Genomic DNA, 25,016 nt, shown 5'->3' with positions numbered 1-25,016 from the left:
GGCTGTGGCAAAAGCCAGTGGCGTAGCGTGGGGGGTGCAGGGGGGGCCGGGCGCAACATCTGGGGGTTAGGGTTAGGGTGCGCAAATCCACTGGTTAGGGGGTGCAAATCCACGGGTTAGGGGGCGCAAATTACTTGCCTTGCCCCGGGTGCTGACAACCCACGCTACGCCACTGGCAAAAGCGAAACCCTAGATCAGGCTACCCCGACCAGGTATCCTGCTATCCAATGGATCCCCTCACAAGGGATTATCCTCTGCTTTCCTTTGGAACATCTCAGTGAGGGAGAGATTGGGGGGGTCGTCTTCTGAGCAGCCCAGGACTACAATTGAGGGGTTCAGGCCCTTGGGCTGGAGAGATTTGGAAAGGAGAAGAAAATAAAGTTTCCAGCATCTAAAGACCCTTATGCAAGTCTATGATGCTACCACACTTGGGGTCACTTCACCTCAAGAAGAATAGAGTTGGAAAAGGTACAGAAAATGTTCCAAGAGGATGGAGCGACTCTCCTATGAAGAATGGTTGCAGGATTTGGATTTTTTTTAGTTTAGATAAAAGTTGATTACAAGGCAACATGATAGAAGTATGCATGGGATAGAGAAGCCAGATAGAAGAAAAAAGTTTTTTCTCCCTCTCTTATGGCACTAGAACTCAGATCCAATGAAACTGAATTCTGGAAGATTTGGGACATAGAAAAGAAAGTCCTTCTTTATGCAGCACATAGTTAAACAATGGAACTCCCTCCCTCAGGAGGCAGTGATGACCACCAACTTGGATGGCTTTAAAAGAGGGTTGGACAAATTCATAGATAAGGCTATTGATGGCAATTAGCCATGATGCCTATGCCCCCGCTTCCAATGTTGAAGGTGGCATACCTCTGAATATCAGCTGCTGAGAATCACAAGTGGGAAGAGTGTTGTTTTGCTTATATTCTGCTTGTGGCTTAATGTCGAGTTACAGCTCGGCATCCAGGGAAAAATCAGTCTCACACCAAGATAGGTTCCGAAATATGGCTGCTCCTAGGGCTATGGCAGCTCCTCGGGCTAATGCAGCACAGCTTTTATTGTGTGAAATAGAAAGATACAAAATACAAGCCAAGGAAAGATACAAAATACAAGCCAAGCAATTTGTTCTAGCCAGCAGATAAGGACCTTCGGTACTAGACCATGCGAGCGATCAGGCCATGCTACGTTAGCCAATCATATGGGACAGCACGAGCTGTTCACGCGCTGTTCATGCTCCAAGGATGCTTCTAGCTATGAGATCACCCTGCAACAATAAGAACTTTGCTCATGCTCTCATGTACAAGCAATCATTTTCCCACATGTCCCCTTTTCTTATTTATATTATTAGAGGAAAAGAGGGACCATTAGTCCAAATCGTACACTTCATTGCCTAAGCGTCTACACTTTGCAACATAAATTCCTCTTGTAACCCCTGTGGTGGGCCGTGGTCGGTACCACCATGCAGTGCATTGGGAAATCAAAGAGGGTATGCATTGAATGCAACAACACACCACGACGAATCCAGCAACACATGCAATTACAATCAATAATACTTTTCTTAACCATACTCCATTGGGTAACCAAGAAGACAACCACTCCCATGGATCAAAACCTTCAGGTGGATTCAAAGGATTATGGGCTATCATTTGTTCCATATGATCAATAGTAGCAGAGATATTGGTTGATTGATCAGTTATATACATGCAGCAATGAGAATGAATTAAGGCACAAATTCCACCTTTAGAAGCAAGGATCACATCTAAAGCATAACGATGTTGAAGAACTACATTTCTTATTTCTGATATTTCTTTGTTAATCATTTTTAAAGCCAAAATGGTGGAATTGAACAAATTTTCTGTCCAGTTTGCCAATTTATGCAAATCACGGTAATTCATGGCTGCACCTAAAGAAGGCAGAAGAGACCTAGAAATAGTTGTCCCTGTATATTGAGAAATAGGTGATTGTACTTCCCTTCTGTTGCGCAAACGGACCGCTGGGAGCTTATCTATTTTATACACCAAGGGTACTACTATTCCTAACGTGCAGGTACCAGAAAAGGCAGAGGGGATTTCTTTGTAGGCCCTTGTGCCACATAATAACCATAAATCAGATTGAAGCAAACATGTAGTTCTGCTGCTCTTTCTCATCCAGTCGAACCAAACATAAAAATCTCTACACGCGGCTTGTTGTTCATAGGTCATGTAGGTCGTGACATTATTAATTAAGACCTTTGGCCTACCACTCATGGTTGTAACATTAAGAAAACAAGAAGATCCATTAATGTACTCATATGTCCAATTACAATATGGATAGTGACCTAAATATTTTTTTGCTATTATGATTAAAACGAAAACAATAAGACACTATTTCTGCAACAACAAAGCACAGGTGATAAACTTATACGATTGTCCTTCATATTATTGCTAATCTTAAATGAAGCATTTATTGGAATGCTAGAATACCACCACCCAAAAAAGGTTCAAAGCTTTGAGAAGCTTTTTAAAATCATTTTTCTCAGCAGCTAAAGGCACTAGCGAAGCATATTCCACTTGCTGTAACTAAAAAGATTGCAACAAGGTCGAGAACAGAGCCCATTGTATTCACAGGTCCTGTTAAAGAACCACATTGCAACCCGCTCTCTGTCCGGGAACCATGCCAAAGCACAAAAATGAAACAACTGGAACACACTAAAATTCCCTCACCCCTCCCTTGCCAAGAGTCCACAAAAGTTCCAAGACAGCCCTCTGTATATGCTCAGGGGAACACATCATAAGGCAGGACTCCTGAGGGAGGAGAAAAAAAGAAGAGATCTGGGGGGGTAAAATCCAAGCGATGCCAATCCAGCGAGGGCATCCTTCAAAGCCAGGCTCACTTCCCAAACAAGAGGCAGCAAAACTGTAATGATGTTTGGTGGTTGAAGTGGCTTCCCAGGGAAAAGGGGGGCCAATGCAGTAGGGATGAAGATGGCCTTTCAACGTGCCAGGAAACACTGGAACAGCTGTGGAAGGTCCTCTTCCATTGCAGAGGTGATTGTGATCTTGTCTGCTGGATCCTTATGTCCTTTAAGGGCAGAAAATAGTGGAAACAAAGTGGAGGTGGGCAGGTCCAAATAACTCTTTATCCAATTCAGCTGTCCAAGGATTTGTTGTAAATCCACCAGTTTAACATGATCAGGGAACTGTAGTTGAGGCGTGACTGGAATGGCTGCAGATGCTGGCAGCTTGTGTCCCAGGTACGTAATGGGTAAAATCCGCTGGATTTTTCTTTAGCCACTGTCAATCCAACAGGTTGTAGCCTTTGCAGGATTTTGGGACACGGAGGAGGACAAGGCCGTGGCTAGCAGGCCGTGGCCAGCAGTGCCCACTGACTGGCAGGCTTTAAGGATATCAGCAATGGCTATATTTGCTGTTGTCATCAAAGAGTGCAGTGCTTGCTTACGGTCCTCATTTGCAAGCTGGCGTACAGTCAGTTCTTGTGCTGCCAGGTCCTGAACTTGCCGCTTGAAGGTATTATACAAGCGATCAACAAATTGTCCATAGGGCTTTGCAGGGCCCTGTCTGATGCTTCCACATCGGCCATCGCGCTCATTCTTGTCATCAGGGACAGAGGCCAAAGCCTCTTGAGCGGCAGCCGTGGTGGCCTCCCAATATTGAGGATCGAGAGTTAGCTGTTGGGCAGCAGTAAGAAAATTGCCTCCTCCCGTTAACCCATCGAGGACATCAGCTTGGGTTAACATGACGGGGGCTGGGGGTGGGGCGGCACCAGCAGCGGCAGCAGCCAAAGCAGCCTGATGATTAGCCAATGCAGCATTATTAAGATTATTCCGAATCCCATCAACACGACGTTGGCAGGCCCAGTGCCAAGCTTGTATAAACAAAATCATTTGATGAGGCTGCATTACAGTGCGAGCCAACAGCTTAATATCCTCTGGTATCAAATTTTGTTGAAAAATAGTGCCAAACAAGCCCAGGGTGTAAGGAGATTGTAAACCATTGTCCTTGACAGAGGAATGCAGTTCCTTTATGAATCTCAAATCAAACTGTTCGTGCCGGGCTGGGCCTCCCCCTGGCGCGGCAGGAGCAATCACAGGGAAGAGATTAGGAGTTGTACAGTCAAAACCCAACAATGGGGCAGCGGCACGGAGAGATTCTTGGAGAGGAGTAGTAACAGCGGTGCCAGAGGCCTTGGGCGCAGGAGTTGGAAGAGTGGGGGGTGCTGAATGCGAAGATTCTTGGAGAGGAGTAGTAACGGGAGGTGCAGGAAGTGAAGAATGCGGAGAATGCAGGGGAGGGACGACAGAAGGAGCCGAAGGGAAAATGTCCGGCGGTTTAGGAGGTAGGTTTGAGGCAGGCAAAACGGGAACCTGGAGGGCGGGCGAAGAAGCTGTCGCAGCAGCCAGAAGAATGTTTGAAGGAGTTAAACACGACATAGCTTTGTAGACGTTACACCAGGCATGCAAAACCTTGACATCAATTTGTGGATGATTTTGAAAGAAATGTCCAATTTTTTTCCAATCATCTAACCCCCAAGTTCCGTCCTGGGGGAACCACGGACAGTGAGTGTCCAGAGCTATTATAAGGGACTTAAGGTCAGCTTTCCGAACAGCAAGGTTGTTACTGGCCAAAAGGAATTTAAGGTCTTTATAAAATTTTTTCTGTGGTGCAGAGAGAGACTTTCCCATGATTGCAAAGTTGCAAAAAGAGCAGGGAGCACTTACCGAGGGATCCGTAGGAGGATGAGAGAGAGGCGCCTTTTTGCCCTGTCCGGGCGAAGATAAGTGCTGATAAGTCCGTAACGTAGTCCAGAATCACATTCACACGGGAGCTCTCACCAGGGATCCACTACGTGGATGAACGACGCGTCTGCAGCCCTTGCGGGGCGAGGTGAGAGCTGAACGTTGTAAAACAGCATGAAGTCCGAAAGAAATCACACGGGAGCACTCACCAGGGATCCACTACGTGGATGAACGACGTGTTGGTGAGCGCTGAATAATCCGAAGGCAGTCACACGGGAGCACTCACCAGGGATCCACTACGTGGATGAACGACGTGTTGGTGAGTGCTGAATAATGAAAAACAGGCCTCACACGGGGCGCCAAAATGTCGAGTTGCCTCACACGGGGCACCAAATGTCGAGTTACAGCTCGGCATCCAGGGAAAAATCAGTCTCACACCAAGATAGGTTCCGAAATATGGCTGCTCCTAGGGCTATGGCAGCTCCTCGGGCTAATGCAGCACAGCTTTTATTGTGTGAAATAGAAAGATACAAAATACAAGCCAAGGAAAGATACAAAATACAAGCCAAGCAATTTGTTCTAGCCAGCAGATAAGGACCTTCGGTACTAGACCATGCGAGCGATCAGGCCATGCTACGTTAGCCAATCATATGGGACAGCACGAGCTGTTCACGCGCTGTTCATGCTCCAAGGATGCTTCTAGCTATGAGATCACCCTGCAACAATAAGAACTTTGCTCATGCTCTCATGTACAAGCAATCATTTTCCCACAGCTTTCCTATTGGGGCATCTCGTAGGATGCTGGACTAGATGGGCCTTTGGCCTGATTCAGCAGCTGGGCTCTTTTTACGTACTACCTCCAGTGTCAGAGGTACTGTGTCTCTGGATGCTAGTTTCTCCAGGTAGAACCGAGAATGTCCCCTGACTGAAACCTGGGAGAGCTGCCGCCAGTCAGTGAATGCAATATTGATCTAGATGGACCAATGGTCTGACTCTGTACAGGGTCACTTTCCATGTATTTTTAAGAAAACAATCCTTATGTTTTGACAAAGGATTTTTCTTACCAGAAAACAGTGGTCTGGACTGGACAGTAGAGGACAGAAGGCTGTTAACGTGATGGAAAAGAAGGCTAAATTCAGGTAAGAAACACTTAAACAGAAGAGCCTGTACCTAAAACTCAGCTGTGTTGTTGCTAGTGCTTAAATAGTTCGGGGGGGGGGGGCAACAGTTTGCTACCACTGCAGTGGAACTAGAAGCTGTAATATTACACAAGAAGCACACAGTAGTGTGATCAAATTATTTTTGTCTGTGCTACAGATTCCTGGATGTCAGACTTTCCCCTCACTTTATTTATTCATTTATTACCTTTCCTCTAAGGAACTCAAAGTGGTGTATACAGTTCTCCCCCTTCCCCTTTTATCCTCACAGCAACCCTGTGAGGTCAGTTAGGCTGAGAGACAGTGACTGTCCTGAAGTTGGCCCTTGAACATCATGGCTGAACTTCAACAAGAAGGAGCCTTCTTCCTGCCCAGTACATTATCTCTGGTAAATTTACAGAGAAATGTGGTGCATTCTCAGACCTCCCTTTGCTGGAGGAGAGTGCTCATTCAACCACCAAAATATTTTTTTTGCCTGATGGTCTAGAATATATTGTTTAACAACACCACAGTTTTTCCTTTCCACTGAATGCTGTGAGGCTTGGCTTCTCTTTTCTTGACCATTAATTCTTCAATAATTTCTTTGCAGATTGATTTTGTAGGTTTATTTTTAGTTCTGGAAGAGTAATCAAGTCTGAGCTTGTCTTAAGTGATTGATAAAAGAGTTGTTTGATAAACCTAGGTTGTAGAGAAGCTGGAGTTGAAAGAAACATCACCTACCACAGGCTGCATGCACTCACTGTGTCCCACTGTCACTTCTGGACTAACAGGTTTTGTGGGTTTTGAAACAGTACAGAATGCTGCAAAACCTGCATTAAGGAGGGTGAGTCTGCAGGCCACAATCAGACATCCTTCTTCCACATCACTTTTTACTCTAGGGGGAAAACCCTATAATCTTGTCATGAAGTAGGGTAGAAAATTCTACATGGACATTTTCCCAGTGCTTTCTTTCTCCATGAAAAATGTTCTGTTTTATAAATTCATTAGTAACCATGAATGGATGGCAGTTGCAAATATAATAGTAGGGAAGCTGAGTAGTTCCAACACTTAGCTTTGTTTACTAAATACAAGTACAGTACAAGAAGCATTCTAAATTAGAACACTTTCTAGGCATCATAAATTTTTCCAGATGGTGTAATATGCATTGGATGTTTTTTTAAAAAAGAAATTGTATGAAAAAAATTCTGGAAAATCCACATCATTGCTTTCTCGGGACTGGCACGCAGGAATTGACCTATCATATATCATCAGTTGATCAATATAACTATATAATATAGTTATTTGTAACAATTTTAGCAGATGTCTCAGACATATGGATAAAGTATGGTGTGGTTTTGTTGTTCTAATAACGCTGTTATTTTAAAAATATTTGGCTATTATTTGACAATGTTTGACCATCCAATTGATCATTTTTATTTTATTTTTTGGCCAGTCAAATGTGCAGCCCTGGCCTATCTCCTAGTCTCTCTAGCTTTAGAAACAGCAACAGTATTTTCTATATGTATTAGGCTACATATACTCTTTCATACTAAGGCAAATGGAGGCTGCAGACAATTACTTTTATAATTTTCCCTGTCTTAGCATGTTCTTTCTTGTACCAAAGCCCTTGATGTTCCCTAGAACCAGAAATTCAGACAGGCTTGTTCAAGAATGTGGTCGCTCACGGAATTGACTGTTGTCATCAAGTTACACCATTCCTGAAAGGCTTGAACTGACTGCCAATTAGAAACTGGGCTAAGTTCAAAGTACAGGTATTGGTATACAAAGCCTCATACAGCTGGTGACCACGATACCTTATCCATTATATATCTGGTGCTGTTGCTTTGAGGTCCTGCTAGTGGATTTCCCATAGTGGGCATCTGGTTGGCCACTGTGAGAAAAGGATGCTAGACTAAATGGACCTTTGGCTGATCCAGCTTCAGGGCTCTACTTATGTTCTTTATTGGTCACTGCACTCTGTAGGAAAGGGCCTTCTACAGATACTGTCACATCAAGAGGTCTAATATGTGCAGTGTAGGAAATGGGCCTTTACTAGAAGCCCATAAGCAAGCAGGACCTGAGCACAAATGCAGCAGCACTCTCCAGTTGCAAATGCAGCATCATTCTGAATGAACTGGGGCCCAGGGAAGAGTGCTCACTCGATCCTACTTCTGGGCTTTGTGAAAGTCTTAAGCTACCTAGGGACTTGAAAGCTTAGTGGCAAAAAGTGCTTATCTTCTTTATTTTCTTTATTTTAAGTTCAAAGTTTATAAAAACACAGACACAGCCTTGTCATAAAGGAGGTTCAGGTGGCCAGTTCGCTCCTCCGCGTCTGATTGGGAATCGCAGGATCTCGTACCGTGTGACATACACTTGGAACCGAGGTGGGAGATTAAAAGAACTCCGTATCAGGTAATAGACATGTTTATGTTTTATATCTTATTTGTAGGGCTTATTAACTTAATATGAAAAGTAGTCGTGTCCAATAGGTATATTTTTATTGTATTCATTTTAAAACGTTGATCTGGCTTCATCAGTCGAATCAAGCAGGGGAAGTAATTTTCATTTAAAAGATTCCCCCACCTCCACTTTCCCCTTCCACAAAGGAGCTGCTCAAAGCAGGTTAAACTTAAAAAGCAAACGTAAAAAAGCAACAGTAATCAGATAATTAAAACACAGATTTACCAAACTCTGAACAGCAGCAAAAACAAATATCTGTACTTCTAACTGATACATTAAGCAGCAGCAGATTCACAAGTTTGTTAACAAGGAAAGTTTTTAACCTCACTTTTGAGGAAGGGTGAGGGGAAAATGTCATGTAAAAGATGTTTTTTAGTGGTGGACTTAAATGGAGGAATTAGCATTTATGTGTGAAGTTTCTGTTTGTTCATCTTTGGCTGAAAGTTTATAGATAATAAATATATGCTAAAAAGCACTGAGAGATATGTTTTTCAGACACCTGGCTAGGAAATTCCTTTACTTGTGGATGAAGAAGGCATTTGGAAGGGTCCTCCCTTCTAGTGCCAGGTAAGCAAAGCAAGTTCTTTGCTTTAAAAATGATAAATATTTTTCTGTGAAACTGGTCTACACAAGTGGACTTATGGCTTGTGCATGTGTAAAAAGTGATTAGTTTGCTAAAACTGTGCAGAGCAGTGTCCCAGACAAGAGTGTTATTTTACATGGAACATGAAACTACAGTTCGGCCAAATCTGCTTCAGCCTGTAGTTTCAGATCCTGATTTGGGGGCAACTTGCAAACTATGCTTTGTTGTTGTGTCTGAACCATCACAGCCTCCTGTTGATTACTGGAGCACCAGGATGTTGAAATCCACAGCCTTTCGTTGCTTGCAGTGTCACCTGCTGTGCTGTGATATTTTGGGAGAGACTTATTTCTTTGGGCTTTTATTGCTATTACAAAATGAAGAAAATCACTCATAAGAATTATTGAAACTATAATTGTCTCTAGGATCACTTGTTCACAGATCAAGGGCATGTTTTAGCTCACAGTTCAGCATGCTTAAATGTTGTTGATTTCAGCAGGACTAGAGCAGTCCAATCTGTGAACTGGAAGTGGAAAAAAAGATGACTGAACAGATTAAAGGGCAGAAGCTTACAATAATTGATTTAATATTGCGTGTATGTTTCCATTTTATATTTTTGTATACTTTCCATTTCTAGACACTATTATGATCAGAAGATACTGCGGAAAACCTTTGGAGGGTGGAAGGAAGAATGGTGGGTTATTTGGAAAGAATGGAAGCTCACCATCCGGGCTGACTGCCATTACAGGTCTGTTAAATGTACTTTCTAATACTACAGAGAAAAGAAATCGCCTGTTTGTTGTAATGTGTCAAAAAGCAAGCTGTGCTATCTTAGTCAGCAAGCAGCCAGGCATGTTGGTGTTTCTACAGTTCAGTTCAGTTTTCCTAAGTGCATGCATTTCTTCCTGTGCTCTTACTAGGAAGACACATTGGTCCAAACCATGGCTCGCGCTAACCATAGTTTAGAGCCCAAATCATCCTCAGTTTGATCATTACAAACAGGACAAAAAAGGGGGTCAGGGATGCATTGCATCACTGCTTTTCTTCTTCCTTGATATGTACAGCTGAAGGTAATTGTCCTGCAGTTCTGTACATTTATATTTATTTTCCATAATCATCCAAACCACTTTCTCATAGGCTGCCTGCACTGGCAATTCCCTGCTGTTTCTTTCCATTCCAGTCACTTGGCCACCAAAATTCCTCTCTGGAACTGCACTATATGTAGCTTTGCCAGTTCCTAGGCTTTAGGTACCCATCCAAATACAGCATGGACTCATCAACATATTTTGGTGAATAATTGCATTGCAAATAAATTCACAAAAGCTACTATCAATCAGAAACACTCTCTATTGTCTTTTTGGCACCTACGAAATATGCTTCTCTTTCAACAAAGTGTCCTTATCCCAACTGGTATCTGTCCTGCATTTGAAATGATTGTGTGTATGTGCTCCTGTTGCTTTTATAATTGAGTTTAAACTTTTTATATATATGTAACTGTTTTATATTTGTTACTATATTGCAAATTGCTTTGGGGCGGCTTGTGGGAAGCAATTCATAAATGAAATAAATAACAAGCACAACAGCAATAATTACTAGCCCACAAAAGTTTTTACTAGGCCGCCTGCCTACACATAACCCGTACACAGTCATTTTTAAACAAAAAAAGGAACAAACTTCTCTGCCTGGGGGGGGGATTCTTACTTGCCTTAGGCAAGCAAGCAAGTGGTTGTTTCCCAGCCTGTTTTGCTACCTGTGTAAATAAATGACTACTTTCTGTGTTGCAAAAAATTACAATGCAAAAGCATTCCTCAATAGTAGTTTGGAATGAATCATCTGTATAGCAAATGGGTAGGCTGGGTTCTGACCCTTATTTGCTTTTGTTGGCCAGGTATTTCCTGTACAACCTGATCTTTCGGGCCTGGAAGTCCTACGTACTCCTGCAGCGAGAGAAGAAGGTGACTTATTGTGTTGCAGATTCACACGGTGAGAGAATAGAATCTGTTGTGGAAGAATGTAGAATGGAGTAGGGAACTTGTAGCCCTCCAGTTGTTGTCAGGCTACAACTCTCACCACCCTTGAACTTTGTCCAGGTTGGCTCAGGCTGTTTGGGAGATGGAGTCAAGCAACATCTGGAGGACCACAGTTTCCTCAGCCCTGCAGTAGAAGAGCCTGGGTTGCTGTGTCCATGCTCTTCCAGTGCAGATGGCAGCCTGCTTGAACCCAGCATCGAGCCTTTCCTCTGCATATTTTGCTGTGTGTTAAATTAATCCCAGCTATCGAAGGAAGCCTCTGCCAAAGCTCAAGGGGTTCTCCATCTGCTCTGCAGTATTTCTGAACAGCAACATGTATTTTGCATTTAGAGTTTTGTTGCAGCCAGCATATTATTGGATAGTTCTCTGAAAACCTTGCTTGTTGTGAAATCCATGAATTTCTACTGGGATCTTTAATCTTACAGGACAACAGTGCAAACTGTGTTGATATATCTACTAAATAAACATTACATTAGCATCAGTAATTTAGCAGACATTTTGCTTAGCTAGCAAGTTGCGTTGCTAATTTAATGACACCTAAGTGGCGCCACCCATCTTTTCCTTACAATTGTCTTTTTCAAGAAGCTTTAGCCCTGTGCTCTGTATCCCCAGTTGAACCAAAGATTGTGCAACTGCATTGGCTTATCTTTACTCATTGCTCCCTCTTTTCAGTTTCCTTTCCCACCCTCCCCATGCTTTGCTGTTTCTCCCAGTGTAGAGAGGCAAGCACCTATGTGTTTTTTTTTCACTGGAGAAAAAAAATACCCTTCTGCTTTTCAGATAAGGAAAGTGGGGGGTAGGACAAAGCATTACTCTCCCTACCCCCAGTGTTGCTGCTCTGATCAAAAGTGGAGCAAGACTTCCAGCAGCTGTTTTCAGGCATAAATACTATATGTGAGGCATCATCATGTATTAGTTGGTCCAGATGTCTTGGGAAGACATCTTTTTGCCCTGGTGGAACCATATTATTTCTTGTTTGTTTGTGCTATTTCCAGACCTTTTAATTCTCAAAGTTTCTAAGCTGGGTGCATAGAAATTAAAAGCATATGACAGATAAGATAAATGAAATTTAAGTATAAAAACAAAAAACTTTTCCAAAATGCCTGCTGAAATAGAAATGTCTTTTTCAAGCACCTGAAGTTGAACAAGGATTGTTCTACTGTTTTCTTATATGCTGCTTTTTATAGTTTTATGCTATGTTTGTATACTGCTAAGAGATACTTAAGTATTGGCTGGTTTAGAAATGCTAATAAGTAAAAGTAAAATAATAAGTAAAATAATCAATCTGGAGATCCCATCATGGACTTACTACATTCCATTTGGCCTTCAGAGTCCTATTCATGTGAGTTCCAGAACTATGACGCATTTAAGGTGCCAATCCTCCCTCTTTCCTCAGTGTAGCCCTATTTGCAGCTGCTTGTTGCTAGGGTCTCCCCTTGCAGTCCTCCTGATGAGATATGAAGTTCCTTTTGTGTCTGAAAACAGTCTGCCATCAGTCTTTTAACCAGCCACATTTCTCTCCTGGAGCCAGGCTTTTTCTGTATTCGCCAAAAAGGATTGGGAAGTTCTGTGTATCGGACAAAAATATGGAAACTTTAAAATACTCGTGCCTGCCATTAAAACCATGGCTTCACATTTTTCACAGCGGCAAAAATGAAAACTCTTTGGACGTGGCAGCGCTGGCTGAGCTATGTGGAATTGCGCCGGATGAAGCGCCGAATGCACTTGGAGGCCTTCAAGTTCAGGGAAAAGAGTGCCTTGCGGTGAGAACTGGTTCAGGTTCAAACAAGGGTTAATGGGGCACATGACGCTCCTCTTCCATCTTTCTACATATTCCAACCCTGAAACAATTAATTAATTAATATCTCACCTTTTTCTCCTTGGAGCTCATGGCAGTCTTAGTCTGACACTCTAAACACTATACCACGTTGGCTTTCAATTCCACACTTCAGTGCAGACTCGCTCAACCTCAACACTCAAGGTGGCATACACCGTTTTCTCTTATTTAATCCCCACAACAACTTTGTGAGGTAGGTTAAGTTGAGAGGCAGTGACTAGCACAAGGTCACCACCCAGTGAGCTTCATGCCTGGGTGGGAATTTGAACCTTGGTCTTCCAGGTCCTAGTATAATGCTCTAACCACCATACCACACTGGTTTGTGCTCCTGCTTTTAATTGCTGTGTTTTTTAAAAATAAAAAAGGAATGTTTTTCATGTTGTTCTATGTTGCCACCAGCACTTAGTGCCACAAGAGCTGATGATACATTTCCAAGGAAACAATAACTCACCCACCTCCAAGAAGACAGTTTTTGAAAACTACAGTAATACAGTGGTACCTCGGGTTAAGTACTTAATTCATTCCGGAGGTCTGTTCTTAACTTGAAATTGTTCTTAACCTGAAGCACCACTTTAGCTAATGGGACCTGCTGCTGCCGCCACGCTGCCGGAGCACGATTTCTGTTCTCATCCTGAAGCAAAGTTCTTAACTCGATGTACTATTTCTGGGTTAGCAGAGTCTGTAACCTGAAGTGTATGTAACCTGAAGCGTATGTAACCTGAAGCGTATGTAACCCGAGGTACCACTGCACGTAAAGAATGTTATTCAGTTAGTTGGTTGGCATGGTAAGTTGTTTATGTCATGTAAAGGATCAAAAATGGACCAGAAACATTGGGTATCTCTATGGCAGCCTTACCAACCAAATGCCCTTCAAATGTTTTGGATTACAACTCCCATCAGACCTAGCATCACATGACCTTGGTGGCTGGGGCTGATGGGAGTTTTAGTCAAAGATGTTGGGAGAGCACCACGTTGACAAAAGCTGTTCTAAGAAGCAGATGGGGCTCTATAGTTCTCCAGCACATACATTCATAAAACACTTTGTTTTCATCAGAGTTAAAGTCTAAAGTGTGTCCTAACCTTTTTATTTTCAACAGACTTGCATGGAGGTTGTGGAGAAAGAGATGGTCACAGAATCAAGTAGCTTGTGAAATGGATGGTCAGGCTCTACAGCATTGGGCCCAAGGCTTACAGTTTCGTGTGAGTGCTGGGAATATCAACCCTTTAAACCCTGTGTGCCTTTGTGTTGTGTGCACACACTAACACTGGCCAAAGGCCCAGATTCAGTGTTCTCTGACAACCAGTGCAAGGGCTGTTGTAGTAGCATAATAAAGCACAATATGAAATCCAGTTCAAGAGTTATGCTAGCAGAGGTTTTGTTGTGGAACTGGTTGTGCAACAAGAAGTATAGAAGCTAGTGCAAACTGTGGCACAACTATCCATGTGAACCATGCTGGCTCTTTTCACCTTCTCTTGCACAAGCCATTCTTGCTAGCACAAGTGTAACTAGCACACAGCTGAATTTCGCCCATTAGCTAACAAAATTATTATTTAATTGCTGCTGTTTGTAATGATGGGTGCAATTTCTGTGAATCGTTTGCAGATAAGATCTGCCTTGCCTCTTCTTTCACTGCCTTGTTTTCGGACCCTTACTCTTCCTGTTCATCCTTGTTGTCAGGCCTGGCTCAAATGGAAGGAGTGCTATATGTGCATCCAAGATGAGAGAAAGGAGGAGGCCAGGGCAGTGATGCATGAGCAGCACAGGGAGATGTGGAGGGCCATGAAATCCTGGCATGTCTATGTGCAAATCCGAAGAGAGAAGGAGCATCAGCACAGTGAGTTGCGCACAGTGCTTTGGGACAAAATAGAGTTGATTTCTCTTCCAACACCACAGAGTGATGCATTTCTTCTAAGAGAGAAGTTTTTGTTTTTCCCTTGGGGTGTTGGTTGTCTCCAAGTGGGCTTAGGCGTCTTCTGTTGCTCAAAGACAGGAATCTCGGTGATTGCACTGCCAGTATAGGATGGCCTGGTCCAGAACTGCAGAAAATCTCCGCTGCCAATAAATCCAGTAGACCACTAAAAGCCTGTACAGAAGGGTGTAGCATAATATTTCAAATGTGATTACTTTATTGCTTTGTTTGATAAGGGTGGAGCGTAGTAGAAAACCATGTCTGGATGCCTTTGAGAGCTAAATACATCTGTGTGCCAAAAAACCCCTCTCTAGTTGGATATTTCAAGAAAAGCTGTTATTCAGTGGGAGCAGCTCCACAGAGAGGGGAGATCCCATTTCCTTAATTGCTGGAAGGTGACTTTAGTAGAATTCAGCATGAATCTCTGAATTTCTGGAAAGGCTATGAAATTAGAGCAGGGGTCAGCAACCTTTTCCAGCTGTGGGCCGGTCCACCGTCCCTCAGACCATGTGGTGGGCTGGAGTATATATATTTTTTTTGGGGGGTGAACGAATTCCTATGCTCCACAAATCCTCAGAGATGCATTTTAAATAAAAGCACACATTCTGCTCATGTAAAAACACCAGGCAGGCCCCACAAATAACCCAGAGATACATTTTAAATAAAAGGACACATTCTACTCATGTAAAAACACACTGATTCTGACTGTCCACAGGCCGGATTGAGAAGGCGATTGGGCCACATCCAGCCCCAGGGCCTTAGGTTGCCTACCCCTGAATTAGAGATACTACAGGTGGAGCTCAGTCCCTCTGCCCTTGTATTCCTGCGCCTAATTCAATTCTAAAATAATCTAGAAGCAGAATTCCACTCTTTTACTCCTGTTACAGAACACCGAATCAACAATATAAAAGTCCTGTTTTCATTTTGCTTTTTGCATTAGTAATTCAGCACATTTTGTGTATGTGCTCCTAAAGAATCACAGAAACACAGAATTATACAATTGGAAAGTATCCAAGGGTCATCTAGTCTAGCCCCCTGCTTTGCAGGAATTGCAGTCCTGGTCTTCCAGCCGCCACCCCGGGACAAGAGCTCTAGAACGGCCTGCTACATTGCCCCCCTAGCTCAGCCCCTTCAGCACCCACAGTGGGGGCGGGGGCAGAACTTCTCCTCACTCCACCTTTCTTTACAAGCTTGAACAGTTGCTCCTGTGCAAATGCTAATTTGCTTTTCATGCAGAATACCATGATCCCGCATTTAAATACCATAAAAGCCCTGAAGCTGAATCAGGCCAAATTTCCATCTAGTCCAGCATCCTTATAGTATCCAGCCAGATGCCCCAGTGGGAAGCCTGCAAGCAGGCACCATAAATTACTTTAGTTTCCAGCTCCTATTTCATGCCAAAACATCTGTCACTTGAATACCCAATGCTTATGCACCACCCCCGACCCTGACCCTAGCACAGATAGGACATTTTCTGCCTCTTTTGTTCCAGAGCTGGCCTTGCAGCACAACCGCACCCGGGTCCTCTTTCAGAGCTTCTCGATGTGGCGTCTGACTTGGGAACACAGACAGCAACTGCATGCCCACCAGGAGCACCTTGTTCAGCTGGCTGCGAGGGTCGCCTTGCGAAGAGTTTTCACACGATGGAAGCAGTGTATCCATATTCTCCTTGTGGGCCTTTCCAGCGGTTAGGGGGGACATGGGTAGTAAGAGTTGAGGTGCATGTGTAAAATGATACTTCTGGGTTGTTGTTTTTAAATGACTCCTTTTGAACATGAGGAACGACTCTGTATACCAATAGGTTTGTTCCAGGTCTGCAGCACTGGAGCAAAGACTGGGGAAGGCCCTGCTGTTTGATTCTGTGAGCCCTCGTGGCTCAGAGTTGGACCACTATGTCACAGTCTTTAAGAAGACATGCGTGTAAAACCATGATGAAATATTCAGAGAAGTTGATCACCGGGTGCTTATTTTCTCTTTCGGCTAACAATCAAAGGAAGGAGTGGGCACACATTTGGAAAATATATTTAAAGTAAAGGGAAGAATGTTAGGATAACGCAGATTAACTTGGTGGAATTCACAGGTGCAGGATGTAGATTCTTCCCCATAACTTTTATCCAGGTCAGTAATAAACTACTGAAAGGTTGATCTATTCTAGCTGGTTAAGCAAACTTTTTTTCTTAACCTGAATAACAGATGTGACGTTGTGTGCCCAAAAAGCTAAGCACTATGAACGTGCTGAGCGCCACTACAGATGTCACCTGCTGGTAAGAGGTTTGCCATATCTGGTGGCCTCTCTGGAATGACCTCTGACCAGGAAAAGTTGGTTCCTCCATGATGATTCTCCCATGGGGCCGCTTTCCACAGTGGCAAGCAAGCACTGTGTGTATTCAAGCAGCTGGAGGCCACAGCCAATCTCAGCTTCCTGCAGCATAATTTTAGGAAGGATGGGGCTGGAGATGAACACGCTACAACTGGTTTGGCCCTCCATTTGTTGCTGAACTACAACTCCAATCATCCCTGGTCATTGGCCATGATTGCTGGGGCTGATGAGAGTTGAAGTTCAGCAATGTCTGGAGGGCCAAGGTTTCCCACCCCTGCACTACAGCTCCATGGCCAATGCTGTTGTACTGTTCCTCTCTATATGGCTTGTGTAGGAGAATATCCTGTGGTTTATGCTTAGACAGTGTCCCACTTAATACCAAAATCTGTTGTCAGAGGCTGCCAGTTCCCCATATCTCTTCTGTATGAAGCCGATCTTTACAAATCGTAAATAAGATGGGTTATTGAAGACACACCTTTGCCTTTGTAGTAGGAGTGGCTTCTCCAGCGTGCTTCCTGCTCTTTTGCTTTTCACAGCACTGTGGGCTGAGTGCCTTGCGGAAGAATGTTACAGAAGCTTCTGTCAAGCAAATGAGGATAAACTTGGCTCATCAGCAGCACCAAGTCATGGTGAGTTTGACCGTGTTCCCTGCTTCATTTACACTAAACCGGAACCTTTAATGTGCCTTCTGGGTCACATTGGCAAGAAAACTACCATATTTTTCGCCCTATAGGACGCACTTTTCCCCCTCAAAAAATGAAGGGGAAATGTGTGTGCGTCCTATGGGGCGAATGCAGGCTTTCGCTGAAGCCTGGAGAGCGAGAGGGGTCGGTGCGCACCGACCCCTCTCGCTCTCCAGGCTTCAGGAAGCTATCCGCAAGCTTTGGGAGCCCGCGGGAGTTCCCGCCGGGCTCCCATGGCTTGCGGAGAGCTGCCTGCATCCCGAAGCCTGGGGCGCGCTGAGCAGTCGCGCCCGGGCTTCGGGTAGCTCTGCGCAAGCCGTGGGAGCCCTCCCACGGCTTGTGGAGAGCTGTCTCTATCCCAAGCCTGGGGCGCGCTGAGCAGTTGCACCCGGGCTCCGGGTAGCTCTGCGCAAGCTGCGGGAACCCTCCCACGGCTTGCGGAGAGCTGTCTCTATCCCAAGCCTGGGGCGCGCTGAGCAGTCGCACCCGGGCTTCGGGTAGCTGTGCGCAAGCTGCAGGAGCCCTCCCACGGCTTGCGGAGAGCAGCCTGTTCTGGGGGCTGGGGTCGGGGGAAGCTCGGGCTTCCCCCGCCCCAGCCCCGCGCCTGGGGAAAAAAATTCCCCCCCTTTATTTCCCCCCCAAAAAACTAGGTGCGCCCTATGGGTACCTTGTGTTCCTGAGTTGTTCCTGTGATAGATGCAGTGTAGCAAGCTATAGAAAACTCTGTGTGTGTTTGTGTGTAAAGTTAGGAACAGTTACTTACATATGGACCACTGTGTGACAACATCATGAAAGGATCTTCTTTGTGTACCTGTGCAGGCCAACAGGAGTCCCTGACTCTGACTGGGCTGGACTCAGAAATTATGGTGATGTTAGGGATAGGGAAGTAAAAGTTAGGGTTATGGAAGTTGCCGTGATGTGTCGGAACAACCAATCTTCCAGGTAGCAAAAAGTTAGGTATCATAAAAAGTTAGGTCAACCATAAATAGGTTGATCTACATGTGTGCTGTTGTCCAAATAAATTGTGCCCTGTCTATTTATATACAGCATTCAGAAGTATATTTAAATCAATTTATTGGTATTTATATAATAGTTGTATCTTACTTTTTTTGAACTTATATGATCACATGTTATGACATTTACCTACAATAATAATAAAGAGGAAGAAAAAGGATTGTCTGTTGCATTTATCATTTGGCATTGAAAGCAAACATCCCTTTGCTGCTCTGTTGATGTTTTTATTTCAAAAAGACCCTCTCGGTTGGCCTATCTGTTTTTAAGGGAACCAGGCTTTAGGGTGCTTCACACTCTGTCTCTTCCAATTTTCTTTTAGCTCTTGCTCAGGTTCTGGAATGGATGGAAGTCTCGTTTGGAACAGAAGGAGGAAGAGCGATACCACTCCCTGACACTGTCAGCTCATTCTCACTACAGGTGAGGATCCAACTATATTGAGGCAGCAACAGAGCTCAATTCTTTTTTGAAGTCTGGAATGCTCCCATATCTTAAACCTTCTAGGCCCCAAGCTGGTTTCCTCCAGAAGTTTTGGACAGCAACACACATCAACCCCAGCATCCTGCAGCCATGCTGGCCAGGGCTGATGGGAATTGTTGTCCAAAACAGCTGGCAGGCCCCAGGCCCATGTTATTACGAATGAGCTCTGTCAGGGCTGCCACTCAGTCCCAGCTCACATAGGACCACGTTAGCCAGCGTTCAGGTTAAAAGAGTCTTTATTGGATTACAGGTTCCATTTCCAAACTGCAATATGCAGCCCTACTTCTTCTAGGTCAGACCGGCGAAGACCCGTCTGAGTCTCCGCCTCTAGCACACCAGCTTAATACCCTAGCCTTGCTCCACCTCCTGCGCCTTTCCCTCCGTCTCTGGGTCCTTCTGCCCCCCGGGGTCTCCTTTTTCCTACTCTCTTCTGACGCGGACCCCCCTGACCCTTCCGCCTCCTTGCGGCGGGCTTTGGGACCTGGTTCACTCTCTGGGCTGCTTACTGCGCCAGCTTCCGCTACATTTGAACTTGGCGCGCGCGCCCAACTCTCAACCTTCCTCTTGATCGTTTCGTCGCTCCCCGAGGTGGGCGTGACTACTCCTGACTCATGCCCTCCCTCCTTCTGAAAGCCTCCGGAACCCGATATCTGGTCCCCTTTCTCCCCGCTGTTCCCGTCTGGGTACGTGGGTCCCGATCTCCAACTGCTGCTCTCTGATTCCTCTCTGGACCCTTCTTCCTGGGGTGTCCCCCTGCTTTCCCCCCTTGCTCTGACTGCTGGCGCTCCCTTCTGGGAATCCTCGGACTCACTGGATAAGCTCGGCGATCTCGGTTCGTCATCCCCACTCATCTTTCCTTCGTATTCCTCCCCCTCGCTCTCTGTCTCCTCCCTTCTCTGCGTCTCTGCTTCTGAACCCCTGACATCCATCCCCCCCTCGAAGCCCCCCCTTCCCCCCTCCCCACTTTCAAGGGTGGTTGCAGGGTGCTCCATCATCACAGGAGTGAATGCCGGATACAGTTCGCTCCTCGTTGCTGGCCGCCAACTGAAGACCTCCGAGTCTTCCTCCTCGCGTTCGTCAACGGTGAGCTGCTCCGCCTCCATTTCAGTGCCGCCGTGCTCGAAACCGAGATCCTCCCCGCACACGTCCATGTCAGTCTCTGCGTCGGTCGCTTGACCTGGCATCTCCAGCCACCTCCGGCGCCACTGCTCCTCTGGCCGATCGTCCCACCAATACGAGGTGTCGGACGCCGAACCCTCCGGTGACCCCTCTGGGGAATGTGTGCGCTGTGCGGGCTCCCCGTCCGAGTCGAAGCCATGGAACGTGCTGGAGGAAAGTGTGGGCGTGAACAACCAGTCGTCGAAGAAGCCTGCTGGCATGGGTCTGTGTGGGAAAAGGGCATGAAACTCGTCCTTGAGCAGGGGTTCCTCCAAAGCGTAGTCTGGCACCCAGCTATTAGCACTAGCCCGGGTGCCCTCTCTGGCTAGGAGGTATTCCACTCCGTCTTCCCCCCATCTGGAGTCCAAAATCTCCATGACTTCGTTGATGGGGTCCTGCTGTGGCAATCTTCCCACCTCCGACCGCTCCTGAGACGGACTCGGTGCTGTTCCTGGTTCCTGGAACCTGTGAGGTGTCCTGTAGGGAGTGAGCACCGACCTGTGGAACACCGGATGCATCCTGGAACCCTCCGGGAGCACCAGCCTGAAAGCTACTGGGTTGATCTGCGCTTCGACTTGGTATGGACCGAGTTGCTTGTGCCCCAACTTCTTTTTGGCTAACGATCTGGTCGGCACTGCGTGGGCTGCCAACCAGACCCAGTCTCCCACTCGGATCTCTTCGCCAACCCGCCTGTGCTTGTCCGCTTGCACCTTGTATGCGTGCTTCGCTAGCTCCAGCTGCCGTCGGAGTTGATCGTGGACCTCCTGCAACTCAGACGCGAAAGCGTCCGCCGTCTGCGGTTCCCCTTCCCCCACTCTGTCCAGTCCCGGGAAGGTTCTGGGATTCCTCCCATTGTTGGCGAAGAACGGTGTCACCCCTGTGGGCACGTGCTTCGTGTTGTTGTAGGCGAACTCGGCGAGCGGCAGGTAATCCACCCACGTCGCAGGCTGTTGATTGGCATAGCATCTCAGGTACTGCTGCATGATGGCATTGACCCTCTCCGCTTGCCCGTTGGTCTGCGGGTGTCTCGCTGATGTCAGGTTGATTTTGACGTTCAGGAAGCCCATCAGCTTCTGCCAGAAATTCGAGATGAACTGGCGACCGCGGTCGGACAGTATAGACCGCGGCAGCCCGTGCACTTTGAACACGTGATCTATGAACAGTTTGGCTGTTTGTTCTGCCGTGGCCACCTTCGCACACGGTATGAAGTGTGCCATCTTGGTGAACAAGTCCACCACCACTAGTACAGCCGTCTTACCTCTCGAGCTGGGTAGATCCGTGACAAAGTCCAGGGCCACCCTCTCCCACGGTTCAAACGGCGTTTGCAGCGGTTCGAGCAGTCCCGCCGGTGGTTTGTGCACCGGCTTGGCCCTCTGGCAGGTGTCGCACCTCGCGACGTAGTCCGCGACTTCCCCTCTCAGTCTGGGCCACCAAAAGTCCCTTGCGACTAATTCCACCGTTTTTTCCGTGCCAAAGTGCCCGGCCGTGGGTGCGTCGTGCAACTGCTGCAGTACCTTGGCGCGAAGTTCATCTCCCGGCACGTAGATGGCCCCTTTACGTAAGAGCAAGCCGTCCCGTATCTGGAACTCGTCGCTCTTCGCCGTGCCCTTGTGCACCTCGGCCATCTTCGCCTGCGCGAATGAGTCGTCCTGCAACGCCCGCCGCACCGCATCCAGATCTACTGTGGCTGAAGCGCACGCCCACGCTGTTGGCGCGAAGGTGTGCATGGCTGCCGCTGGCGTCGCCTCTTCGAGGTATTGCGGTTTTCGGGACAGTGCATCCGCCATGATGTTGGTGTCGCCTGGGACGTACTCTATTCGGAAATCGAAGTCAGCAAAGAACTCCGCCCAACGTATCTGCCTCTGGTTCAGGAACTTCGCCGTGCGCCAGTGCTCCAGATTCTTGTGGTCCGTGCAGACCTGCACCGTGTGCTTGGCGCCGATCAGGAAGTGCCTCCATGCTTTGAATGCTGCATGAATGGCAAGCAACTCCCTGTCCCAGATGGTGTAGTTCTGCTCCGACTTGCTGAGCTTTCTGGAGTAGAACGCTCCCGGTCTCCAGACCCCCTGTGGGTCCCTCTGCAGCAGGACAGCTCCCACTGCTCTATCGGACGCGTCTGTCTCTACCCGCATCGGTCTGCTGGGGTCGATATGCAGCAGTTGCTCTTCCGACGCGAAGAGACGCTTGAGTGCCTGAAAGGACTGCTCTGCCTGCTCCGTCCAGATGAATTTCTTTTTCTTGGAGCTTAGCGTGTCCGTAATAGCCGCCGTCTGCATCGCGAACCCTTTGATAAACTTGCGATAGAAGTTGGCGAAGCCGACAAACCGCTGGACCTCCTTCCGGTTGCGCGGGCTCTTCCAATCCAACACCGCTCGCACCTTGGCGCTGTCCATGGCTAGCCCCTTGTCCGACAACTTGTAACCCAAGAAATCCACCTCCGTCGTGTCGAACTGGCACTTCTCCAGTTTGGCGTACAGTCTATGCTGCTGCAACCTCTCCAGCACCTCCCGAACGTCTTGGTCATGCGCTTGCTGCGACTCGGAGAATATCAGGATGTCATCCAGAAAGCAGACGCACTTCTTGTAGAGGAGTCCCGCCAACACATGATGCATGAAAGCTTGAAAACAGTGAGAACCGTTTTGCAATCCAAACGGCATCACTCTGTACTCGTAGGTGCCCAGAGGCGTGAACATGGCTGTCTTCCACTCATCGCCCTCCCTCATGCGGATGAGATTGTACGCCCCTCGCAGGTCCAACTTGGTAAACACGCGTCCCTTGCGCACCGTCGCCAGTAGGTCGTCAATCCTGGGCATGGGGAAATCAGAGGGCTTGGTCATCTTGTTCAAGAGGCGAAAATCCACCACCAGCCTCTTTTGGGGCGTGTCTTTCTTCTTCACAAAGAAAACAGGACTGCCCCCTACTGCCCTGGACTCCCGGATGAAACCGCGCTCCAAATTGTGATCTATGAACTGTTTGAGTTCCTGTAGTTCATCCTCAGACATGGAATACAGCTTCCCCTTCGGTAGCGTCGCCCCTGGTAGGAGGTCAATCTTGCAGTCATATTGCCTGTGCGGTGGTAACTTGTCTGCCTCCTTCTCGCAGAAGACCTCCAGAAAGTCTGCGTATTTGTGGGGGACTGCTTGCAACGTTCCCAACTGCAGTTGTGATTCCTCCTCCTCTCCCTCCTGTCCGGGCAGGATGCAGTGTTCTGCGCAGTAAGAGGAGCCGAAGATCAGCTGTCGCTGGTACCAAGCCAGTGTCGGACTGTGCCTGTCCAGCCAACTCATGCCCAACACAATGGGTGTGTCCGACAGTCGTGTGACGTTAAAACTGATGACTTCCCTGTGGTTGCCAAGGCGCATCACCATTGGCGGCGTTTGCTTCACCACCTGCCCCCCCAGCAACTCTCTGCCATCCACTGTGACGACTTGCAGGGGCAGAGTGGCCGGTAATAGCTGTATAGCGTGCTGCTCCACAAAATCCTGTGCTATAAAGTCTGCGTTGCTTCCAGAATCCACAGAAAGCGGGACTTCGATAGTGACGCCATCGGGCAGCTGGAGAGATGCTGTGAGTTGCACTACTGGTTTGGGTGGGAGGGGGTCTGTGGGTTGCAAGATCGCTGGGGACTGCTTCAGTGATGCGTCTGGCTGGGCCCCAGTGCCTCTGTCTCCAGCCAGACATCGTCGTTTCCCTGCTGGTATTCGCTGTGTTGCGTGGCCGCTTTCACCGTTGCGGAGGCTGCAGTGTGCTTGGAGCTCCTCTGGGGACACTCTTTCGCCAAGTGTTGAGAGCTGTCGCATATATAACACTTCCTGGTCCCTCTAGGAGGTTTAGTCTTGACTGCCGCCGGTGCAGGGGCTCTGGTAGCTGACTGAGCCCTGGCTCCTCCCACCTCCATAGGTTCCACTCCCCCTCCTGGCGGAGGTGTAGATTGCGCACGCGTAGCGTCCCTGGGAACGAAAGAGAAACTTCTCGCTGCTTCGCGCCCTCCACGTCCTTCGTCTCTGCACCACGGACGTTCTTCCAGCCTCACCCCCACAGTCAGCGCCCTTTGGACCACCTCCTGCGTGCTCCGGGGCCTCTCCCCCCTCGCAATTTCGTCTTTAACAGCACTGCTTAAACCCTCCCAGAATAGGTCTCTGACTGGGGGCGAATCCCGGTCCCATTCCAAGGCACTGACCAGCGCAAAAAAGCGGGCGTGATACTGGCGTACGCTCGCCCTCCCTTGTTTCAGTCCATGAATCTCCCGTCGGGCAAGATCCACGTCAATGGTAGATAAAAAGCACGCATCCATCGCTTTGATAAAGGCATCTGCATTCTGAAGCGCCGGATCTTTATCCCTCCACAAATTGCGTAGCCACGCTTTAGCATCCCCATGCAAATGGGATAGTATAAACCCCACTTTCTCTTCCTCATCCCTAAAGTCTTTCGCCAGCAGTTGCAGTGCGCACATTATGTCTGCTCGAAAATTGGGGTACTGTTGTAAATTCCCATCGAAGTGAGCCACAAGCCCTCCTGCTCTCCGTGCCAACCCAACCCCCTCCGGTCTGGGTCCTGGCTGCCCATGCTTAACCAATGCTTCAAACCTGGCGTGGAGATCTCTGTAGGCTGCTGCCGCATCCTCCTCCCTTTTCTTGGATGCCTGTACCTCCGCGTTCAATTGGGTCACTGCCTGT

The 25,016-nt window shown here is 47.2% G+C and overlaps 1 protein-coding gene across 5 annotated transcripts in view; it reads left to right on the top strand.

The window, feature by feature from the left end:
* Nucleotides 1-25,016, top strand: part of SFI1 (SFI1 centrin binding protein) — a 45,177-nt gene that overhangs the window by 2,051 nt on the left and 18,110 nt on the right. For 2 of the 5 annotated variants that reach the window (XM_081174699.1, XM_081174696.1), the window contains exons 1-13: nucleotides 180-212; nucleotides 5,803-5,874; nucleotides 8,131-8,283; nucleotides 8,827-8,898; nucleotides 9,549-9,659; nucleotides 10,800-10,894; nucleotides 12,587-12,704; nucleotides 13,876-13,978; nucleotides 14,457-14,613; nucleotides 16,181-16,342; nucleotides 16,882-16,952; nucleotides 17,545-17,637; nucleotides 19,025-19,122. In XM_081174699.1, the coding sequence (XP_081030825.1) occupies nucleotides 5,852-5,874; nucleotides 8,131-8,283; nucleotides 8,827-8,898; nucleotides 9,549-9,659; nucleotides 10,800-10,894; nucleotides 12,587-12,704; nucleotides 13,876-13,978; nucleotides 14,457-14,613; nucleotides 16,181-16,342; nucleotides 16,882-16,952; nucleotides 17,545-17,637; nucleotides 19,025-19,122 (1,256 nt within the window). In that variant the 5' untranslated portion in view covers nucleotides 180-212; nucleotides 5,803-5,851. The other 3 variants (XM_081174698.1, XM_081174697.1, XM_081174700.1) reach the window with 3 other exon arrangements.

The sequence above is a fragment of the Podarcis bocagei genome (assembly GCF_964188305.1).
Source record: "Podarcis bocagei genome assembly, chromosome: 16".
Taxonomy (NCBI): Eukaryota; Metazoa; Chordata; class Lepidosauria; order Squamata; family Lacertidae; genus Podarcis; species Podarcis bocagei.
The sequence above is the reverse complement of the archived record's forward strand: the minus strand, read 5'-3'. Positions and strand labels throughout refer to the sequence as shown.